Here is a 22,606-nt window from a genome sequence, read left to right as displayed (position 1 = left end):
ATATTTAGGACTATGTGCACCGTTCATGTAAGGATTTTGATTGTGCCATGTGCAATGTGGGAGTCATTGGCCAAAAATAGTTAAAGGTCACTCAAAGAACATCTGGAAACCTTAGCAATATGGTTAACCAACAGTGTACCAAACTCTCCAGTTAATTAATTAAAATTAAAATTACCTCAACACACAGTTGCATGTTATAATAACAATTGAGAACACTGTTTCCCAGATACATGAGTTAAACTCAACTTTCTTTACTAAGAAAAGGTTTAATGAGTGACTGACTGGACAGAGTTGAAATATTTTCTTTTTTACTTTAGCTGCTCTACAAAATAAGTAACTTCTGAGTTGTTTTTTCTTTAGAGGCATTCAACAAAAATAACTTCTGAATGGGTTGTTCAACAATGAATGGCTTGCTGAGGTGTACCTCTTTTTCCTAACCTTCTTTCTAAGGTGTTTCAGCCGGGCTAAGACTAGCGTCTTTTTGTCTGGGAAGTGAGGATGTGCTTTGAAAGGAAGAGACACCTCAGGGTTTCTTCCTTTTAAGACTTGCAGGAATTGAATGTCTTCCTGTGATATGCTCTTTTTTCCTGGTCTGGTGTCCGCAGAATCTGACTTGCATTCTCTAATAACAGCAGCTGGTGTAAGCTCCCTTGCTGATATACAGTGACACAGACCAGTCACATCTAGGTCAGTCCTAATGGCATAAGGCTCATCAATCAATGAGTCTTTTCCCATCATAGCGGAAAGCTTCAGTTTTACTGGCTCCATAGTCTCGCTTTGCCAGACCTTCTTCCAGGGCGCTGTGAGAGAGGGTCTGGCTAGTCCACACAGTATTCCGGGATGGTTTATTAGCTTTTCTTTAAACCAATCACAATCGTCATGGGTGGCACTAAGCGCCCGACAGAGGCACAGTGTAGCTGCAACATAGCCTCAGGAAGGAACTTGTTTTAGTGGAACATGTGTACGTTCAAAAGTTGTTTTAGTCGTGCAACAGAAAACTCAGATCGGACAGATAGTCTAGCTAGCTGTCTCAATTTACCCTGCAGAGATCTGAGGAGCAGTTAACCATAGTCCTCATAAATCGACCGGAGTTTAAAATTCCAACACAAAGAAAGCATAAGGTAACGGACATCCGGGCGAAAAGAGCGTGATCCGGCGGAGCAGTCCTGGAAGTGGAACGTCGTGGATATAGACTACTGACTCCAATAGTGCCTGCATCTTTTCACACACCTCCTGATCAACAAATGTGTGATTGCTCTGAGTATCTAATAGGGTATACACCAGTGATTCGGTATCAGGGGTGTTAGGTGATGAGAGCCATACTGGCACAATCAGTGATGTGCTCCCACCTTCACCTCCTTCACACAGCATGATAGTGAGGATGCGTTTTCTTCAACTTGCAGGACACTTTGTGAAGACCTTTCTGCTGAGGTCTTCGTGCAATGGAGTTGGATGGTGCTTGGTGCCTTTGCATATGGCGCACATGGCTTTGTTCTTATAATCAGGAAGTTTGACTAGCATCTTCTGATTCTTTTCGCAGTCGTTCAGTACCTGAAGACATGAGGCTTAGCGTTGCTACAGGTTTGTAGAAAATCACTGAATTCTCTTAGCTTCATATACTTATTATTAGGGGGTGGCAGTAGCTCAGTCCGTAGGGAGTTGGGTTGGGAACCGGAGGGTCGCTGGTTTAAGTCCCCGTACGGACTGAAATACGGAGGTGGACTGATAGCTGGAGAGGTGCCAGTTCACCTCCTGGGCACTGCCAAGGTGCCCTTGAGCAAGGCACCGAACCGCCCCGAACCGCTCAGGGCGCCTGTTCAGCAGTCGTAGCCCACTCACTCTGACATCTCTCCATTAGTGCATGTAAAAGGACCTGAGCATGTGTGTGTGTGTGTATTTCAGGCCTGTGTGTAGTGTGTAATAACAACAGAGTGTAAATTGTAATTTCCCCATTGGGGATCAATAAAGAGTATAAACTATAAAATAATTATTGTATATATGCCTTCAAGAGCAGACTTTGCCTCTCCACCAATGTACTTTTGTAAGTAAAACAACATATCTGAATGATTTGAGCATTGTCTCTCTGAGAGCCTTGAAGCTCCATTCAGATATGTTGTTAGGTGATAGGTGAGGTATAGGTTTTGAAACTGGAAGTTGAGAGAGTGACATCGCCTCCTGTACTGTTTGCACTAGAGATTTCATTTTTCGTGACATGCTTTTCCTACTCTTTCAGGTCCAGCATCTTAGGTGTTAAACGTCTCTCATGGGTAGATTTTCTTTAATCTATGTTTGATACAGCTGAACTAAGTTCTTCAAGCATTGTTTGAGATTTCTCAGCGATACTCTCTATCTTCTCTTTCTCTGTTGCATCATCATGAATATAACTAAGACAATTAAACATTGAGTTTAACTCACAAAGTACCCCAAATTAGAATAAACAAGATGTACTATAATTGCATGAAAATTAAAACTAGGCCTACTTAGCAATCATAAAGATCGTACATATTTACTTCAGGTGTTATCTGGCATTGTCTATACATTTATCAGCTACAGTCACTATTGCATTTTACGTTTTAGACGTTTACAATGACAAGAGGGAGTTCAGAATACAATTTGTTTGTATGAAATTCAATCATGCCAACAAGTCAAACCAGACAACTGTCCCAGTACTCTGGATGCAAAGTCCCAAGTTTACTGTGTGTGTGGTTAATGCTGCACTTAATTACAAAGGGGGCTTAGAGCGAAATGTTAATGTGAGCATACATAACATGCAAACATACATATTCTTGCTCTGATGCTGGTGCTAGATGAAAAGTCAGAGGATCACCAATGTTATTACAGTTCATCCTGGGGATGCGTGCACAATTCCATAATCCACAATCCATTCAATAGTAGCAGAGATATTTCAGTGTGGAACAAAATTGACCTATACCAACTGACAGCCAGCATGGCTAAAAAACATTCTTAATACCCATATTATTCATATTTTACTCACATAGTGCATATTTGGGGTTTTGGGGTGTCAATAGAGGCCATATCTCATCTTTGCCTCAGGGCACCTAAAGGCATCTTTTGACCGCAATGGCACCAGAACCACCGGAAATTGAGAAGTGATTATAATGATCAGAAAGGTGAGACCGGTTAGATATGCACAGAACAAACAACTAGCCTGCAGCAGAAGCAAACAGTTTCCTCGTTTTAGAAATAGATTCTAAATGAGTTTTTACTCCTGTCCTCTTGTTTGTGCTGTGCTCCATGTTGGGAATAGATCCAAAAAAAATTCAAGCTATTAGTTCAAAACTGGATTCACTCCAAGGGATGTCAAACCCACTCAACATCTTTATCATACAATGATGATAGAGCAACACAGATAAAATAGTATACAGATAATATATATATATTTATTTTGGTCTCAACTCAGATTCTCGAATTGCGCACGAGGCGCATCATGAATTCGGTAGTGTCCAAGTGGGTTCAAAAGGCGCTCAACTCCCCCCCCCGCCCCTCCTTTCCTTGAACCCTCCGAGCCAAATACTCATGCACTCACTGTGTGTGCGTCAAAGCGCGGTCTCTGCCGCCGCTCGGGACAAAACCGCACGCAGCTGCTTTCATTTTCCAGTTCTCGAGACTGCACGCGCAGGAGGGGAGCTCGCGCTTCTCGCTGCAGGGATATCACCTCTGACGGACTTGATATAGGACAAGAATACACATTTTCATCTGATAACCACCACGTATGTGGCAGTTACAAGTGCCGTTTGGTGGAAAAACAAACTTGTAAATCCTAACCGTCCATATCGCCGCCGTTTTTAATGTGTTTCATGTGTTTGCGCTCAACAGTGAGGTAGATGTATGCGGGCACATTTTACAGGAGTCTCGGCGTGTGATTTATCCCGTGGATGCTGCTGTCGGGGTCGGTGTCTGAGCCCTTCAGGATCAGCCTGTCATAGGGCATCATAGTTTCTCTGGTTCCTCACAAGTGGATGAGGAATACTTCACCGGAGATGCTGCTGTTGGTGCCGATATTGTGGCTTTTACCTCTGACCGGAGCGGCTCCGTCTCAGACTACCGAGCAGCTGGACTCTGGGGTGGTAAGTGTTCTATCTTTTCTACATGGGGGTGGGAAGTTTTGCTACTTAGCCTATGACAATTTTTAGGAAGTTTTTTCAAGGAAGCACTTGATACCACCACTGCACATACAGTATAGTGGTGTTTTTTTTATTTTATTTTATTTTTTTTACCAGACCCTCTCCTAGAAAGGACAGTTTACCCTACTTTTGGATGTCGGATGCAATATTTTGTCCTCTACTTGATCTGAATTTCAACACCGCAGCAGTCCACTGGACGGTGGCAAGCATGGCGTTGCAGTTTGTATGTGATGGAAAATAAATAATTAGGAGCCTGTTCTCCAAAGCAAATCCCTGTAATGGCTTGCAATAAATAAATGTAAATGTATTGAAAATCGACCTCCTCCACAGCATGCTGACATAGTACATATCCTGCACTGATGAATAGCAAACAGGGCTCACTTCCAGGACAGTGACAGACCAAGCCATAAGACGTTAGCCTATTGTTTATTTCCCTTCATGCTCCAATATGTCATCTGAGGCCAAGTTTGAACAGTTAGCCTACTGAGTTTAAAATAGAGTTGTTTAAAATTAAATGCAATGGAGCAGCAGATTATGCTGAACCAATTAAATAAAGCAGGCAATTTTTGACTGTTTGAATGACAAAATGTTGACATACAGGCTAAAGACTGTGATCTGTTAATCGTGAGTAGTTTATTTTAGAAGTTATTGTCAAAAAAAGGGAGCAAATCAATAAGTCTCTTTTAATGAATATTCACCTAATTTGTTTCGTGAATGTATGCTTTATTATGTTTAACACGCCCAATGAACTGTTTCTGAGCAAATTAAAGCTAATATATATATTTTCATCGATATGTTAGACCCACAATATACTTTAGCTTTGTATTTGGAGTTTAATAAACAGAGCACCTGCAGATAAAACAAGTATTTGCTAATTAGTAACTCTGGAGACAACATCCTAATTAATCATTTGCTTTAATGGCTCTAACATCAACATGCATTTCTCATTTGCATGGATGGATTCATGCTATACTGCTGCCCAATCAACATCTGTTTCTTCAGTGCCTCTCTCTGTCTGTTCTTTTTCAGTAGACAAGCTAAAGGATGAACCCTATTATCAAAGACAGTGCTGAGGTATTTCTATTGCTGGACCATCTCCACTAACTCACTGTGTATGTGTGCTGCCACAAGACAACCATTAATTTCCTTGCTCTTAGATACTCTTAGCTGCAGACAATAATCGTCCAAAGGTGATCTGAGTCATCTACAAATTTCATCAGGAAATGGTTAGACAGGTGTAGAGCATAAGAAGGTGACAGGACATGTCCCTTGGCAAGCAGATGGGTTATGCAGCAATGACTTTTCTAAAAAAAGAATTATTGTATTATAGGTCATTGTTACATTTTTCTGTTGTTAAAAGTAGCTGCTTTAATCTGGTTTTTCTCACTGAAGATGCAACATGTTGGGTGATTGGATGTGAATTAGCTGGTGTTTGGATAGGAAATCCTTAAAGCTGCCTGTTATCCCTATGCTACGTTTACACGTGGCCGGCTATTTTCATAAACGGACATTTCAACCTCTCCGTTTTCAAAAATAACATCGTGCAAGGCTGTCAATTTTCAGAAAAGTGTTCGTTTACACATACCCATGTATACGCCGTCAATGCCGTCAAGAGCATGCCAAACCTGTAGGTGGCAGTGTAACGAGAAGCTCAAGCCCACGTTAGCCATTCAGAATCCCGAAAATAGCAACAACAGCAACAAATCACTTCCTCTCTTCTCTTCCCCACTTCCTCGGCTGTCTAAAACTCTGTTTGTCTCAGTTTACATGCAAACGTGCAAACAAAGTTTTCCAAAGTCTCCACGTTTTTAGAAAGACTCGTTTTCAGAGGCGAATTCTCCGTTTGCGTGTAAACAAAGGGCACAAACGAAGGGAAATGTCTCAGTTTTTCACAATAACCATGTCCGTGTAAACGGGCTATGAGTGTGTGAGCAAACACGTGGCTTCTTACCCATCCAGCAGAAACAGAGCAATGTGGGCATCACTGGAGGTCTTTGTCTCACTAAACATTAAGTGTAAGTCCACTACTGTTTTGTTCCTGGTTTGCACTGAGAAAACTATCTGTGTTTATTATATGAGGTACTCAACTCTGCTCATCAGCCATGTGTTTACTTCTGTCCTCCATAATTTCATGCTGTACAACTGGTTTGTATGTGCTCCTGTGCTGGGAGCAGCTGCTCAGTTTTTTTTTTTTTTGTTTTTTTTTTATGAACCTACAAACCAAATCGATGAAAAGTGGCTTAAAGCTGCAGGGTGCTGAATCCGTATTCTCAATGAAATTTGAAGCACAAACAAACACATAATTGGGAAACAGTCAATTTGGTGTTAATATCCAAAGTGTTGCTTAATGCATGTTTAGAGGATTTCTTTTCTAGATTCAAGATTGCCAATAACTATTTATTAATCTGAGGTTATTCTTAAGAGCTTTCACTTTTCAAACAAATTTAGGCCGCTTGACCTGCAAATCGGGGTTGGTCACCTCATGTACTGTAAAGTTCAAGCGACAACTTACCAGTCTTTGCAGTCAAAATAGTGGAATTTAAGGTAGGGCTGATACTAACACTTATTGTTATCAGTGATTAATATGCTGATTATTTTCTTAAAGGATTGATGAGTTGTTCTGTCCATAAAATATCAGAAAATAACAAAAAAGCCCATTTCCCTGAACCTACGGTGATGTTTTAAAAAGGAGCGAATGGGATCGTACACCTGAGTGGGATAACTGTTTTTGTTAACAAAGGCAGACAGATTTTTTTCTCCGGTTGTTTATTTGGTGTAAAAGGGGTTTAGGATGACCAAGGGAGTTGGACAGAAAGATGGACAGACTCCCCTACTGCCTGATTGACTTTTAAATAAGACTTATCCTGTTGAGAGCAGGTGGATAATTGGTTGTTGAGGGTTTGATTGGGTTTTCCCACCTCAGCCCAGTTGTGTTCATAAATGCTTTACATTTGGTACTTGGTCAGCAACCGTTTACCCACGGATCTGTGTCCTAATCTCTAGCTCTGCTGCTCCCCAGCCCCATTACACTTCAGAGCCACTGTGCTGCATCACTTGGCTTTTAGTCGAGCTTGAGTGCTGCATGCATCTGTCTCTCCTTGTAAGTACTGTACACTGCGACCGTAATTAGCTGGACCACAAACTTAAGCACAGCTCTGAGGCATCCAGATTCTAGTTTTGCTGTTATCTAGCCCAATATATTACTGCAGAGCAACAATTTGCAATTTCAGCAGTCCTACATAACAGCTACAATGTCATTTGCACTATGTTTTCCGCTCATCATACCATGATGGCTGTTTTCTGCGCTAGTACGGAACGACTGAGCTGCTTAGGGGACTATTTGGAAGCTGTGCTTTACTTGCTTTAGCAGCTGTCATAAGTTAGAGTAAGGTGACCTGATCGGCTGCTGATAAAAAAGTATCTAAAATACTATTTAATCCTGTAGAAACTGACCTTACAGAATGTCTGTGTAGCATTTAATGTCTTTCGGTGAGGAAAAATTTTGTTATTGTAACAATAGTGTGCGGCATATGCCTGATAAGACAACCACATCTTGCCAGTCTGCTTCTAATTCTGATTCTCATTTTGCTTTATAATTTCGTCAATGAGAACACCATCTGGTATTGTGTCCACTGAATAGAACAGGAAAAAAAATGCCTGGTAGATGCCACCCTCCTCCGCATACTTTCACTATGAGTCCTACTTACTCTCCCTTCCTACTCGGCCTCATAATACTGAGTTCTCCTGCAACTAGCCTGCCCGGCACCAATACCACCACCCCTCATTAGCTCACTCTTTGCCTCTCATGAGTGCACATTTCACCAGTATCATATTCTCTCCCCTCAGTCTTTCAGTCTCCGTTCTTTCATTTTCTTCTTCCAATCCAGATAGCAGGCTTTCTTCGACCAGCACATCATGGGCTCTTCTGATTACATCCAGAGGCCCAGGGGTGGAGGGTTCTCAAAGAGAAAACTGGATGCAGGGATGGTCTAGGGAAAGTACGATGGAGGAATTGAAATAGAAAACCAACCAGACGGAGTCAAGAAAGGAAACGTATGAAATGAAAAGAAAGAGAAAATATCATTGGGACTACTTTTTCTTGAATGTGTCAGCGTAATGATATACGGAGAGAATTCACTTTTGGATGTTATAGGTCTGTGAGATATGTAAGGGATAATGTGAAGCGAAGCGGTCATGATTGCGAATGAGAACCCCAACAGGGTGATGCAGGTCTTGAATCAGCCTGAAGGGGTTCATTCGCTATAATGACCATCTCTCTCTACATTATCCTGCTTCTTACACGGCTACTCATACAGAGGTTACTCACTGATGACGCCTGCTTACAGGTCAAGACAGTTAACTTGCTGATTAGTCATGGCTATCCGGTGGAATGAGTGAGCTAACCCCGGAGCTAACTAATGCTCTGTTTGCACTGTTGCCATTAGCACTGTTAGCGATCCCCGTTTCCTCCACCATCTCTCTCCCTTTGTGATCTGCTGTTCAGCTGTATGAGCACAAATATTGATAACAATTTTTGTTGATTTAAAAATCGTACGCCAGAGTCTATGGCAACGGTCTGTTATACTTAGCAATGGTCTGTTACAAAGAAATGCGTAATTTTGCAAATGACCAATCTGAATCGAGTATTTAACCAAGTTGTGTAATAATATGAAGTAAAAAACAGCTGTGACATAACTGCAGATAAGTAGAAGAGCACAAAAAGTTAGTAAACTTGTATTTCTCTTCCTTGCAGTGTCATGTTGGATCATTTGGATACTTTTAGCTCCTCCTTTCTCCCTCTTCCATCAAGCTGTGTGACCTTTCTGTCCGTAGAACTGTATCATGGGGCTTGTATCCAGGCCAAGCGCATGGACACTTTTTTTTCATGGAATGGGAGATGACTGCACAGTAGAGTAGAATATATCATTGTGTGATGATTGACAGAGAACACAGGAGACAGTTCAGCGTGTAATATATAGCACATTCACAGCTTCTCAGGAAGAGGGAGATACTGTGGAAACCAACCAGTCCTTCAATCCGCTTGCATCCAATCTGTCATCGCATCAAGTGTGACAGCTCTCCAGGGAGTTGCAAGTTTCTGATGAGTTTGCTTAGATCTACCTAATAGTTAGTCACACTTCAGATATATGTACAAATTAATTCATTGCACAAAGCTGTCTAGTTTTTGACCAGTAGGACTAATGTACTTTATATTCTGGGTAAATTAAGATTTCTTACTATAAAACACGGCTGACCGTGCAACCACATCAAACCGCTTAGCTCCCTTCACTCCAGCAGAAAATGTTTTCCTTCTGGAAGAATTCAACAGTTACGAGGACATTTTACTTGGAAAATTCAGTTTAACAATACAAAAAACTGAGTTAACTGAGATGCTGAGGCTGCTTAATGTGGCAGGTCTCAGTACTTTAACAAACGTGGGTCTTAGTTCTGAGTTAGCCTGGGGGTCTAGTGGCAAAACTTTTAGCTTTAAAATATATTTTTCTGTCTTAACTTGCTTTAGACTAATCTAAGTCAAGACTGACATAACACTACAGACCAGTCTAAAATATCTTTGTGAAACCCCTGATGCTCTGGGGAAATCTGTTCATGTATTGCATGTGCATTTCAGAGTAATATACAAAGAAACAAGTGAATTATAGTATCTCACAATGATTGAACTGATTTTTCTGCCGTGACTCAAAAACTCTAGGTTGCATCTTATTTGTTCATTTGTATGTATGATATCTAGTATGCTCATTTCCAGACACAGACACAGTAGATCTAGCCCTATAAATGTTTGATTTTACAGAAGTGATGGATTAATATTGTGGGCAAGTGAGTGCTGTTTGCCACAACAGAGCTGCACGCGATAGTCTTTTTCCAATGCCTTGAACTGACTTCATTACTTGAGCAGACCCACTCCAGGGCTCCCCATATAGAAAACCTCAAATCAACTCCATGTGGACAGTTCTATTTTAACCTCAGGAGCCCCGCCTCTTCTTGTCTTCGACCAGATCAAGGTTTTGGTTACCATTGCTATTCAAAGGGCCGACCAGATCTTGTAATTACAGTGGTTTCTGGTTTTTGCGCTGACTCGCATGCTGAAGCCTAAAATAATCCATAGCCCTGCCAACTGAACTGCCAATAGACTACTTTAATAGTACCATCAAGAAAACCCACAAGCAACAACAAAGCTACTCTGAAATTGCTTGCAGAAATTGGCAGAATTATAATAAATGTGGTTGTTTGTGCATGTGTGTCACTTTCTTCTTGTGTGTCTCTTTAAAATGTATGTATGCATGATTGCATGTGTGCGTCGCTGCCACACTGGTGATCTCATAGTTTGTATCATTTCTTAACAAGTCATAGTGGTGCGGATGATGACAAAAAGGAAAGGGGAATGGATGAGGACGATTTCTTGTCATCTGTGGAGTCAACTTCAAGACCGTTATGTGTTCATGATCTAATTTCTCTAAAGGTCCAAGTGAAATGAAGATAATTAGATGGGAGGGGGAGGGAAGACCAAGAGAGATTGAGTGGGTGGCAGAGATAAAATATGTCTTCATTCAACTATCACTGGCAATTAGGCCCACGTTCTTTTAATCCAGTGTTGATACTCAACTTCCTATCAAGTGAATATAATGAACGACTAACAGTCTGCTAAATTTCAAGTGCTACTCATGACTGTGTGTATTGCAGTTGATATGATTGTGTCAATTGCAGTCTGGACTGGGGTAATTCTTGCTGAATAGGACCATGCTCTTTTAGTGTTTTAGTTTACATAAGGAGTCAAACACATATAAAGATGATCACACACATGTACATGTATGTGTGTGGTGTGTTTATCTTTGCATGTTTGATACTGGAGACATGCCAGTTGCCGGCATTCCTCAGCTGACACTAGAGAGACATTGTCTTTTTTAGTGACACATGGCAGCTATTTCATGGCTTTGGTGTGGGCTTTATGAACTGCATACAAGAACAGTCCATAAATACATGTTCATGTATTACCTCCTACAGCTTTAAACTTGAAAGCAGATAAAAAGATGGATACCATTCTGAATAGCTTCACATGACTGTCAACTATTTTTATTTTTATTTTTAAAGTCAGCATACACATTAGTAGAATAATATAATACTATTTTACAATGCAAACTGTCGTTTTCGTAAAGTGGATTTGATGTTTTTCCATAAAGGCCACAGAGATGGAAAAACATCTATATGTGATATTGATTAACTGGGTTTTTGACAGCAAAACTATTATGTAATGGTGAATGACCTTTGGTTGTGGTGTAGTTTGAGACTTTTCAAAGATAATGAGATGATGCAATTAAAAAGAGCATTCAAGATTTTAAACCTGCTCATCTCCAACTCCCCAAAGCCTCCTCAAACCGTGCCCAAACTGTGACTGGAGCGAATATAATCCTAAAACAATAATGATGGGACACGTTCGTTAACATAAAAATGATTTCAAATGTTGGAACTTTGTGCCAAATGGATAGCTTTGGCACACACAGAGACAACAAAAGAACAAATTAAAGATTGACTCTGGGATAGTTCAAATCTGTCAGGTGTGTGTATGCTTGTGTGTGTGTATTTTCTCCATAATCCTCACTATCAGGGGAAACTGGGATAGCTTTATTCAATCCTTGTGTCGGTTTGCTTTGGCTGAGTGCCATGCCACAGAGAAAAGAACTTCAAAGAAGGTTTGGGGGCTTTTTCTCCTCACTGGAGACACTGAAACCTATGTCTGTTAATTTAAGCTCCAGTCCTATTTTGCTCCATCATTTTGTTTATCTTTCTCCCCTTATATCATCCCTCACTCCTTCGTTCAGTCACAGAAATCTCCACCCATCCACCCACCCACCTACTTCTATTTTGAGATGATTTATAACCTGACATATAACAGGTTGGATAGTAGGGGTGGGAATCATCAGAGGCCTCACGATACAATATCATCACAATACTTATGTCATGATACGATATTATTGCGATTTTAAACAAATCACAATATTCTGAGATATATTTCAATATATAACCTTTTTTCCAACTTCAGATTTTTCCCAATTTCAAATTATGTCCCCAAAGGAAAATTTTGTCAACATCTGTTTTATCTAAAAAGATACATTTCTCTGTTTGTTCATCTCACTTCAATATTATTACTGCAAAATGGGATTGTCAAGCAGACAAACTGACCAACACATAAAAAATAATAGATCGATACATGGCTTCTGTGTATCGATGCATTATTGCCACACTATGCTGTAGCGATTTTTTCCCCCACCCCTATTGGATAGCTGATACAGGATTGTGTCTGTAATAGATACATCTTTGATGAATGTATAGGTATTTGCAGGGTTGAATATGTGTGTCTGCCTTTTGTGCACTCTCAAGGCTTTGCTGGATTTGCCAAAGGAGTAAAAAATGCAGAGCTGATATGTGCACTGGGATGCCCTGGTGCATCTTGCCACGGCCTCTCAAAAGTTGGAGGTGAGTTGCTGCTGGCACAGATGAGGCAAATTCTGCTAATGGCAAACAAGGGAGTGATTAACAGTCTCAGCAGAAGTTCCTGCAGTCCCTGAAAAAAAAAATGTCATCCCTAAAAAACAAATATCATATCGTCAGAAGCAGAAGGGCCAGTCATTGTTTGCATCACTGCAAACAATATGTGGGTGTGCCTTTTTATTAGTAGACAATCTAACAAGTATGCTGATTTAGTTCTAGATTAATGTGTGTTTTATGCATGTACGTCTTGAGGAGACAGAGGTTTCTGTTGTGTTGTGTTCTCTTGACAGGAGTGCTTCTAAACACACACACACTGTCAAACACAAGAAGAAACTGATGAATGAGGTTTGGTGTGGCAATGTGAGCAGCATGCACAGTTTGCTCATAAAACGGTTTGATTAACGAGGCCCTAGCGTATTGCAGTGCATGTAAATATGTTCTCTATTCTGTCTTCCTCTTCCTCCTTCTCTTCTTTCTTTCTCAATCGGCACTCTGTCCGTTTCTGGTTTTCTGCATTTCTTTTTTCCTCTTAGCATTAACTGTTTTTCCTCTCTCTCTCTCTCACTCACTCACTCACTCACTCACTCACTCACTCACTCACACTCTCTCTCTCTCTCTCTCTCTCTCTCTCTGTCTCGCTCTCTCTTCTTTTGTCTCCCACTCTGTTTCTTTTTCTCTCTACCCCCTCTGTATCTTTGTATTCTTGTCTCTTTTCTGTCTCTCTACCTCTTCCTCCTAACATTTCTGTCTCTCCACCTTCCTGCTGGCTGCCTCCAATGAACAGACAGTAGTTCAGCTCTCTGTACAACCAGCTGTTCCTAATCCAGGGATTAGATGATTCACTTACAGTTGCATCCTAATCCCTGTTGTCACGCTCTCACACACACAAACATGCAAATTAGGACAGATTTTCCTCCCAAATATCTCGGAAATGACATTCACACCTTTAACTGGATGGAAACTGGGTGTCGGAATAAGCACATCCATCAGAATGTACTGTATCCTTTCAACAAGTCAGACGTGTCCCATTACTGTATATGCTCATTGGATCTGCAGGAGAGAAAAAAAATACTTCCTGAAGTAAAGTGATTGAGTGTTTCAGCAGGGATGCGTGTATGCCATCCGCTTGCAACATAGTGGGCTAAATGATGACTTTTATTGTCAGCCATCCCTTTTCTCTGCTGCCTGTCTGCCCTGTTCACTGCCTGCAATCTGAGGAAAGTAGTCAAATTGTAACTCTTCTAATTGAAAATAAAGACTACTTATGAAAAACATTAGTGGAACGAAAACCAAACTCTACAAATGTCCACGTCTTCTTGTGTCCTTGTCAGCCAAAGCAGCAGTGAATTTCCTGTTTGGATTGAGATCTATTATATTATGTGAAGACTTTTTGCAGAAGAGCCTTTGCTAAGAGAATATTGTAACTCTGACTGACATCAGTGCTCTCCTTTTATGCCTTTAACCTCACCAAAGCTAACTGGTCACTAAAAAGCATAAAACGTGTTCCACTTTGTTGGGGATTATTTTTTCTTTGCTGTCCACTCATAAAGCAATATAAGGATTTATATACTGTATTCTTTCTGACGCCCACTTGTTGCAGAGGCTTTGTCAAATATTTTTACTGTAAGCCCTGCCATGTGCTAAATTGATTGTGGGTCCACAGGAAGTATTGTATAATATATGCACAGAAAGTGCTAAATATGTCAACATGCCCGGATAATTTGAGGTATGAAAGGAAATGTGGATGTAGATCAATTTAGTAAGAAAAGACTCATTGTTTTGTTTTTATTTTCACTGAATAATATCCAGATTATTAAATAAAGTGAGTGGTGTAAAACCGGATTCAGCCAGATTTCTATACTCCCATGCATCCAAAAGTTGCGTTTCCTGTTGCAACGCGAAATTGATTACTGATGATCAATTTTCACTGCTCATTACAGTTAAAGTGCTATTGCGAAGAGGACAGCTCAAAATATGCTTCTGGTTATAGAAAGTGAAGAGAAAAATGTGGAGAAAACAATATAAATAAAATAAAATACAGTTTTGTCTGATTGCCAGTTGATTTTTTACAACAAACAAAAGTCATTAATTGACAACTCTTCAACCGTCAAAACAAACTACCTTTCCATATTAGTCAAATGATGATGATAGATTCTCTTGATTTCACATAGCAGAATGAAGTCATACTTTTCCATTAGCGAGTTAATTACTCAAAATCATGACATATTTTCAATAAATAATTGAAGCAATAGGCAGTGTACAAATTCAATAACGGAAGCACAAATGCAAGTCTGCTGCTGTCTGCCAAAACTATCTAGTTGATAACAACTGTGAGCAGTCTACAGGCTGTCATAGACTGTGTAGATTCAACTGTTATTGTAACAGACAGGAACATTTCAAACGGCATCTGTTATGTTAAATATTCACCATATTCAATGGTCAAGGCACCCATCAACATATCGAGGCACCTGTCATTCCATTCATTACAATCTACAAAAATGGTAAACATTATAAACATTTGTCTTGAAAACACAAAAAGCAGTGGTGTAGTCTACGTGATACGCAAGTATATGCAATATACCCAAGAAAGCTCCAGGATTTCCATATACCCACTTAAAAATGTGCAGTGGCACGTAACAACATACTTTCCATTATATTTTTGATATATTTTTAATTGTCGTCTATGTTTTTTTTCTTTGCATAGGCTAAATAAAGGTATTTCCACTGTAAATTGGTGCATAAAAGTGCGTCAGAAGGCAGGAAAGGAAGTCTTTGATTCTCAAAGACTTCATGATGGAACATTTTAACAGCGCAACAAGGCAGGCCTGCTTGGTTCGTTCTGGGAATGATTTACATAGAATATGTTTACGGCTTTTACTCTCTAACTGGGACGTTTTGGGGCCGATTGGCGGAGATTTGCTATGGACAAAAATTCCACCTAAATAAGTTCCTTCCCGAGACCATTTTGCAGAACCACACTCGCTGCGTCCGGAGCTTAGCGCCGCCCAAGATGATTGTGATTGGTTTAAAGAGATGCAAACAACCCCTGACCGTTTAATCTCCTATCCAGGAACATTGTGTGGATTAGCCAGACCTTCCTCCGCAGCACAGTGAAGATAGGTCTGGCAATGCACTACTACTCCTACATGTATTGTGGGGTAACAATGACTACGTTTACATGCACATAATAGTCTGGGTTTTGCCCTTATTCCGAAAAAGACGATATTCTGACTAAGCTGTTTACATGGCTAATGAAAGTGAATATTCCACTAATATTCCCATTTAGCCGTGCAAAATACGCAAAATAAGTTTACCAGCGGTGGTGGACATGTTGGACCGTGCGAACACAGTGTCCCTCTTTCATTCCTTCATCCAGCTTCTTGAAAAGGTCGGCGTAGCGATGTGAGCGCATATCCAAAAACGTGTTGATTTTCAAGTCTTTGATAATGTTTAAACGTATATACGTATATACGTACATATCTGTATCAAATTTGGAATATTGTCATATTCGGAATAATAGTGGAATATTGGTGTGCATGTAAACGTTCTCAATGAGGCTCGAGGGCTGAAACATGTTGCTGCTCCTGCTGTGGAAATCAAAGACCGTTGAGAGCTAAGTTCAGACTTTTCTCTGTATGTTGAATTTATTTTGAGTTGCGACGTAACTTTTTAGTTTTAGAGTTGAGCATGCTTGTTTGCCCTTTTTCAAGTTGAGGTTATGCTCATGGTCACTAAACAACACTCACAAACTTGGTCAATGATCTCCTACACACGACCGACTCAGATTCAATTTCAGTGGTGTTGCCTGTTGACCCGGGTGCAGCAGCAGCAGCAGCTTTTAAACATTAGGTCCTTTGTTACACAGACTTCTGTGGTTTACTGCTTTTCTACTGTGTGTTATAAAGGTTATGTTCTCAATAGAAACAAGCCACAACTTTGGCATTTTGTTATGCTAATGAAATTCAATTCTTTGTATTCATTAACACAAATGACTAATCCATATTTATCGTAATTCAAACAGTGGATGTCCCTAAACCATTTTCCAAGTCTAATACAGTAATTCCAGGCCAATTTAGAAAACTGAGTGTAAGCTGTTAACTCTGAATACACACATGCATGGAAACATAGGAGAGAGGAGAGAGATAGGTCATATTCAGTTTAAAGCAGTGAACGGGAGGTGAAGGAAATGCATCAGAGTAGATGAATGATTTCTAGGCATTAGTTCTCGCTCGGCAATCCAGCCTCAATTTCCTGTTCGATTAAACGTGTCATTTAGGCTGCATGTCACCTCCAATTTCCCTTTCTTTCTATCCCCATATATTCTCCCTTTAAAGCTCATCTGTTTGCACAAATGAGACTAAATCCTTCACTTCTTCAGTGAATTGTGTTTACGCTCAGGATGTGCCATTGGAATGGTTTCAGGAGCTTCTCAGTCAGACACCCTTAAGCAAGGTTTCATTCCTCTGCTCCTACATCATCCCAGTGTAATACTTTGGGTAAACCATCTCTCTCTGAATAAGCGGGTGATATAAAACAGGAAGCTGCTACAACTGCTTTGAATAATGATAGCATCATTGCACCCAAGGATTTTCTGAAAAAGACACAGCAAAAGAAGCAGAAGATTTATTGATGGGAGACATTTACATCCGTGTGATATGTGTTTATTGTCTTATATATCATTTACATCAAGGATTGTTTAAACAGAACTTTAACGAACAATATATCTGCTCTCTGTGTTGTCAAAGCTGTGTATTTATCAAGCAAAAATACTACTACTGTATATCCCTAGGTACAAAAGAAAATTGATACTTCGGGTGATAGACAAAAGCAGAAACTTACATCCATATTTGCTTGAATATTATACAATTATGAGATACCCCTTTTTTTTGGAAAAAAAAAATGTTATTCTAAAATGCAGTCTGCTGAGACATTTTCCCAGAAAAACTATTAGTCAAACGATAAGCCACATTCTCATACATACTCACAAATCTTTCCCTGGTCCACTTTTCAGACTCTTTTTGAGCTCATCATCATGATATTTCATAACTACAGTAGTCCCTGGCTGCTTGACTGATGGTTTGCTTCCCAGTCAATTTCTGCAGTAAGTATATTGGGATATGCTTTTGACAGGTTTGCACTGAAATGTATTTCCTCCGTGGCAGCAAAACATGTTGTGGTAACACTTTTGGGGCTGACTAACTCTAAAAAACACACAATATACAGAAATGAAATAAACTAGCCAACCTGGAAGCATGAAGGTCTGCAAACCCATAATGCAACACTCCCTTAATGTAACAGGCTCACACTGCAATGCAGGGACCAATGCTCACTGCATTCAGAGAGAGAAAGGGGAACATATAATGCAGTTGTGGACACATACATTTCTAGTCTCGGATGTAATACAACCCCCAATGTTTTCAGTTTCTAGGGAAAATATCTTATATTCAGGCCAATATTGCAGTCAACTGTCAACTGTTTAGGTACTTAGGTGGAATAAACTTGGGTTTGGGTACAGTCAGATGGCTGAGAACGTAACTCTATATTTTGGAATGGTCTTTCATGCTTATAGGTTGTAGAAACTCCTCTTTAAAAATAGGCTGGATGTTATTTTGTATTAAGGGTTTGCAAAAAAGGGTAATGTTATGTGCATGGAGATTGAAAGAAAAACATAACAATAACTGGTGGTTCCAAACTTGATTGGTAATGTATGTATAATAATGGTCAAAATCACAATAAGTCTTACTACCATGTGCATGAAATGTAACATTTTCTGCCCTGAATGGCTCACCCTCTTACCTCCATGAGCAAAAGCAAAAATCTTCTGAAAAAAATGTTCTGTTGTCAGCAAAGAGCACCCAAGAGGCAAGGGAAAGCTCCTTAATTGGAATTAATTCTAGGGGTGCAAGATATATCGACTCAATATCGTTATCGTAATATCACGTTGCGCAATATTATATCTAGGGGTGCAAGATATGTCGACTCAATATCATTATCGCAATATATTGAAAGTGTCGCAATAAGTATGCAATATTTAGTTTATTTTGTGGAGCGCTGCGTCCCGTCCGTTGGCTGTGTGGCTTAGTTGTGTTCGATTTAGAGCTTAAAACACTATAATGATCATCATTTCATTGGCCAGTTACCGTGCCACTTGCACATGTTGATAGTGCACAATTGATAGTGACAACAAAACGGAACGAATCAGAGAAGCGAAAGAAAAGTTGTGTCCTGTTCTCTTTATTTATATATTTTATACTGTACAACCAGTAAAACATTTATTTATTCATGTTGTACCAGTCCAATATGACAGTCAGTTGAAATAAACCTTGTGTTGTAATAAAACTTGTTTAATTTGTTATGAATCGATTTTGATGCGTTTTCCCGTAACTTTTGTAATTTTACATATGTTTAAAAATATCGAAATTAATATCAATATCGCAATATTCATAATCGATATCGCAATATCACATTTGTCAATATCGTGCAAACCTAATTAATTCATGGATTCAATTGATGGAATCTCGAAACCCATAATGCCACAGCTCTCGCTTTTCCAATTAATTCAACCTTTCAAAACTTGTTTCTACTCTAGTGCAGCTTCATAGCATGTCAAAGGTCCGTGAGGTCGGCCACAGGTCTGACCTCGTCCTTGAGGTAAGAAGGGGCGATGTAAACACTATAATGGACTGCGCTACTTCATGACCCTTTAAGAGTCAGGGAGGTTGCAAGGTTAAATGTCTCCCAGCGACTCATTTCCTGTCAGTGAGGCTGAAGATGAAGGGGCTCAGCAGCTGTTCATCAGGGCTAAACAGGGAGGTATTGTTAGACAGAGGAGGCCACGCGATTCTGCTTTTGAGAGATGTTGCCATGGTGATACATAGTCACAGAACTCATTTTTGTGTGTGTGTGTGTGTGTCTGTGTGTGTGTGTCTGTTTTAGCTGACGGACATTTAAGGACCAGAAAAAGATGTGATATAACAGGTCCAACATAGATAAATAATGAAATGTCTGAGTCTGATACTGGAGTTTCTAGTCTGAAAGTGTAATATTGTACAAAATGGGTGATGTACAGTGTTAGAATAATGACTTTCAAACACAAGATGCAGTTGTTTCTACTTGCAGGTCAAAGTTAAAGAACAGTGACCTTTGACCTGCAAGTCTGCCAGAGCCAACACTGAAACAGGAAAGTCATTGTTCAACTCAACAGTTGAGACATGGGTGAATATTTGCAGGAGCTGGTGCAAGTGTGAAAATGCCTTGTACATTTTACACTTGCATCCACACTGGCATTGCCAGGTTCTTTTCATAAAGATCACTGTGCACACTAAAACACCAGCCTGATAGAAAAATCTTCTTCAGCGTCTACTTTTCTGTTGGTAAACGTGCACTGCTAACGTCTGTTTGCAGGCTAGACAGCTTATTAGCCGCTCAGCTACAGCGAAAAGCATGTAAACGTATCTAAAATGATCACTTGTGTTCCATACTGTTCAATACCACTGCTAACAACACACTGTTGCGCTATTGCTTGTAATTTAGCATTATTTGTTTACTTTTTCTCTTGTTCCCCTGCCAGCATTCTGTACCAAAGCTAATCAATCGAACATAGATATTGACACGCCGTTCCAGCCGGCTGAGACGAAGAGGACCATTTCCGATATTTCCCCAAAGACTTTTATTCTTCCTTTTTAATTACAAAATAAAAAACAGTTAACCATACCTTTAAAAAAACATAGACAATATTTTTGACCGCAAAAAGGGATGACTAAATGTGATTTCAGTTGGACTTTTAACTTAATGTGATTAAGTGTTAGGATTCTTTACAGCTGGCTTTGGTGGGGGATGTAAAACGGGAATACATACAAATTAAAATATAAAAATGTTTATAAAATGTCTGTATAAACAACACACCTGGAAGCAAACATTCCTCAAACTCACACACTGCCTCTCCGTCTCAACCCTCTTGTTTCAAACGTTACACTGATGCATCTGCAATTCAGCAACGCTTCAAATCTGCGGCCACATTAATCAATGTCTCACATGCATGAAGCTTGGCTTTCTACCTCAAATCTATTTCATCCTTGGCTTGGACTAGCAGCTTTGTTGCAGAAAGGCGGTGAGCAGTTCACTCACTCTGCTATGTCCACAGCTACAAATTGCTATTGGGATACAATTCATTTTAAATATTATTTAATTAGGGAAAGACTGGGTAATGTTGTTTGTCAGACAGCGCTGCCTCCCATCGCTAACAAGCTCTTTAAGGACTATTTGTAAGGCCTATACTCTCTTTCTATAGGTCTTCTTTCACTCTGAATATTTGTATGTATTTGTAGCTTCTTTTCTATTTCAGACAATACTGTATTACTATATTAAAGGATTACAGGAACCAGGGATCAGGATTACAGAGATAAATTATCCTTCACTTCCAGATACTGCAGCACAGACTGGGAGTATTATGTGTGTATTTGTGAGAAAGTGGAAATCAAAATGTGTGTGAAGCATGTGTTATGTCCTCTTTGAATTATTGTTTTATTGTGAATATAAATACAAGATTTGAATGTGTGTTTGTGCAATGTGTATGAATGAGCTCTTGGGGTGTGTGGTAGTGGTAGTAGTGTGAGTACTGGGAGAGTAAAAATATGTGATCAACTACCTTTATGCTTTATACCCACATTTACAACATCGGTTTGTAGAGTTTTGTCTTGAAGTATTGCATACTGTAGTAAAGAATGTCTCTCCACACATTGTTTCAAAAATAATTTAGTGTCACAAATCACTGCTGGAAGAGAGTAGGTGTGTGCAATATGTAATATCACAATGTGTAATTTATACACAAAGTGTTACACCCAGCCTTCAAATTGATTTTTGAAAAAATTGTAACGTTTGTTTTTTATTTTGGAGTTATTTAATTTTGTGGCAAGCCTGGAAAAACAAAAATTGTCTTCATAGCAACTGCAACAAATTTGCAAGGTGCCTCACAGGTCTGACAGCAGCAAAAAAACCTGACTGAATTTCACTGGAAGAACCCTCCCATGTTATCTCAAAGTGATTGGTTTCTTTTATGGTTTGACATTATTTATTCAGAACAAGAGGCAACATCCAGCCAACGTAGTACATACTAAGTAAATGAAATGCCTGGATATGTACAGTATGTGTTTATATTTACATGTAGGTGCAGTTATATGTATATGCATATACTGTAGGCATTGCAGTAAAACCATTGTCTTGTAACCCAGGAAGGGGGAAAAGAAGGGATTTATTCCTGTCTTTAGGTGTATTCTGTTTGTCTATGTCTTGTGTAGTTAGTTAATTTGACAAAAAGTGTTTGAAAGGTGTATTAGGTGATATTTCAACTATCATGGGCTTTTTGGGCTTCAAACCATGTCTTAATTAACAGTACCATGTGGAGTTCTTGACCACTAGTAGTGCTAAGGAGCAATGTTTTTAAGACTGCAGACCCTGTTTTTTTTCTTTTTAGGGCCCGAGCGCCGACAGCGGCGAAGGCCCTATTGAAACTGAAGTAATTATTAGGGCCCGAGCGCCGACAGCGGCGAAGGCCCTATTGAAACTGAAGGAATTATTATTATTCTTTTCCCGGCAAATGAATTGGCTTTTTGAGGGGCTTAACATATTCAAAAACTCACCAAATTTGGCGGTCGCATCAAGTCTGGTGAAAATTTACGTATTTTAAGGGTTTCGGGAATAGGCGCGCAAAAATGGCTCGCTAGCGCCCCCTACAAAGTTAAAAAAATTGAGCCCCTGCAGTGCGTTTAACGTAGACTCACGAAACTTGGTACACATATGTATCATCGTCATTGAAGCCATACCCTAAGCCCAACAGGAAGTCCGCCATTTTGATTTCAAAGTTCGAAATTAGTGCGATTTTGGCCATATTCCACATGTCGTACTTTAACGAACTCCTCCTAGAGATTTCATCCGATCAACTTCAAATTCGGTCTGTG

General features: G+C 39.7%; 1 protein-coding gene across 1 annotated transcript in view; it reads left to right on the top strand.

Moving 5' to 3' along the window:
• Positions 1-3,514: 3,514 nt before the first annotated feature.
• The window catches only part of LOC116048911 (matrix metalloproteinase-17-like), a 78,521-nt gene continuing 59,429 nt past the window's right edge, over positions 3,515-22,606 (top strand). The window contains exon 1 of the mRNA XM_031298220.2: positions 3,515-4,088. Coding sequence (XP_031154080.1) covers positions 3,981-4,088 — 108 coding nt within the window. The 5' untranslated portion in view covers positions 3,515-3,980. The remainder of the gene's footprint in view (positions 4,089-22,606) is intronic.

The sequence above is a fragment of the Sander lucioperca genome, chromosome 1 (genome assembly GCF_008315115.2).
Source record: "Sander lucioperca isolate FBNREF2018 chromosome 1, SLUC_FBN_1.2, whole genome shotgun sequence".
Classification (NCBI taxonomy): Eukaryota; Metazoa; Chordata; class Actinopteri; order Perciformes; family Percidae; genus Sander; species Sander lucioperca.
The sequence above is the reverse complement of the archived record's forward strand: the minus strand, read 5'-3'. Positions and strand labels throughout refer to the sequence as shown.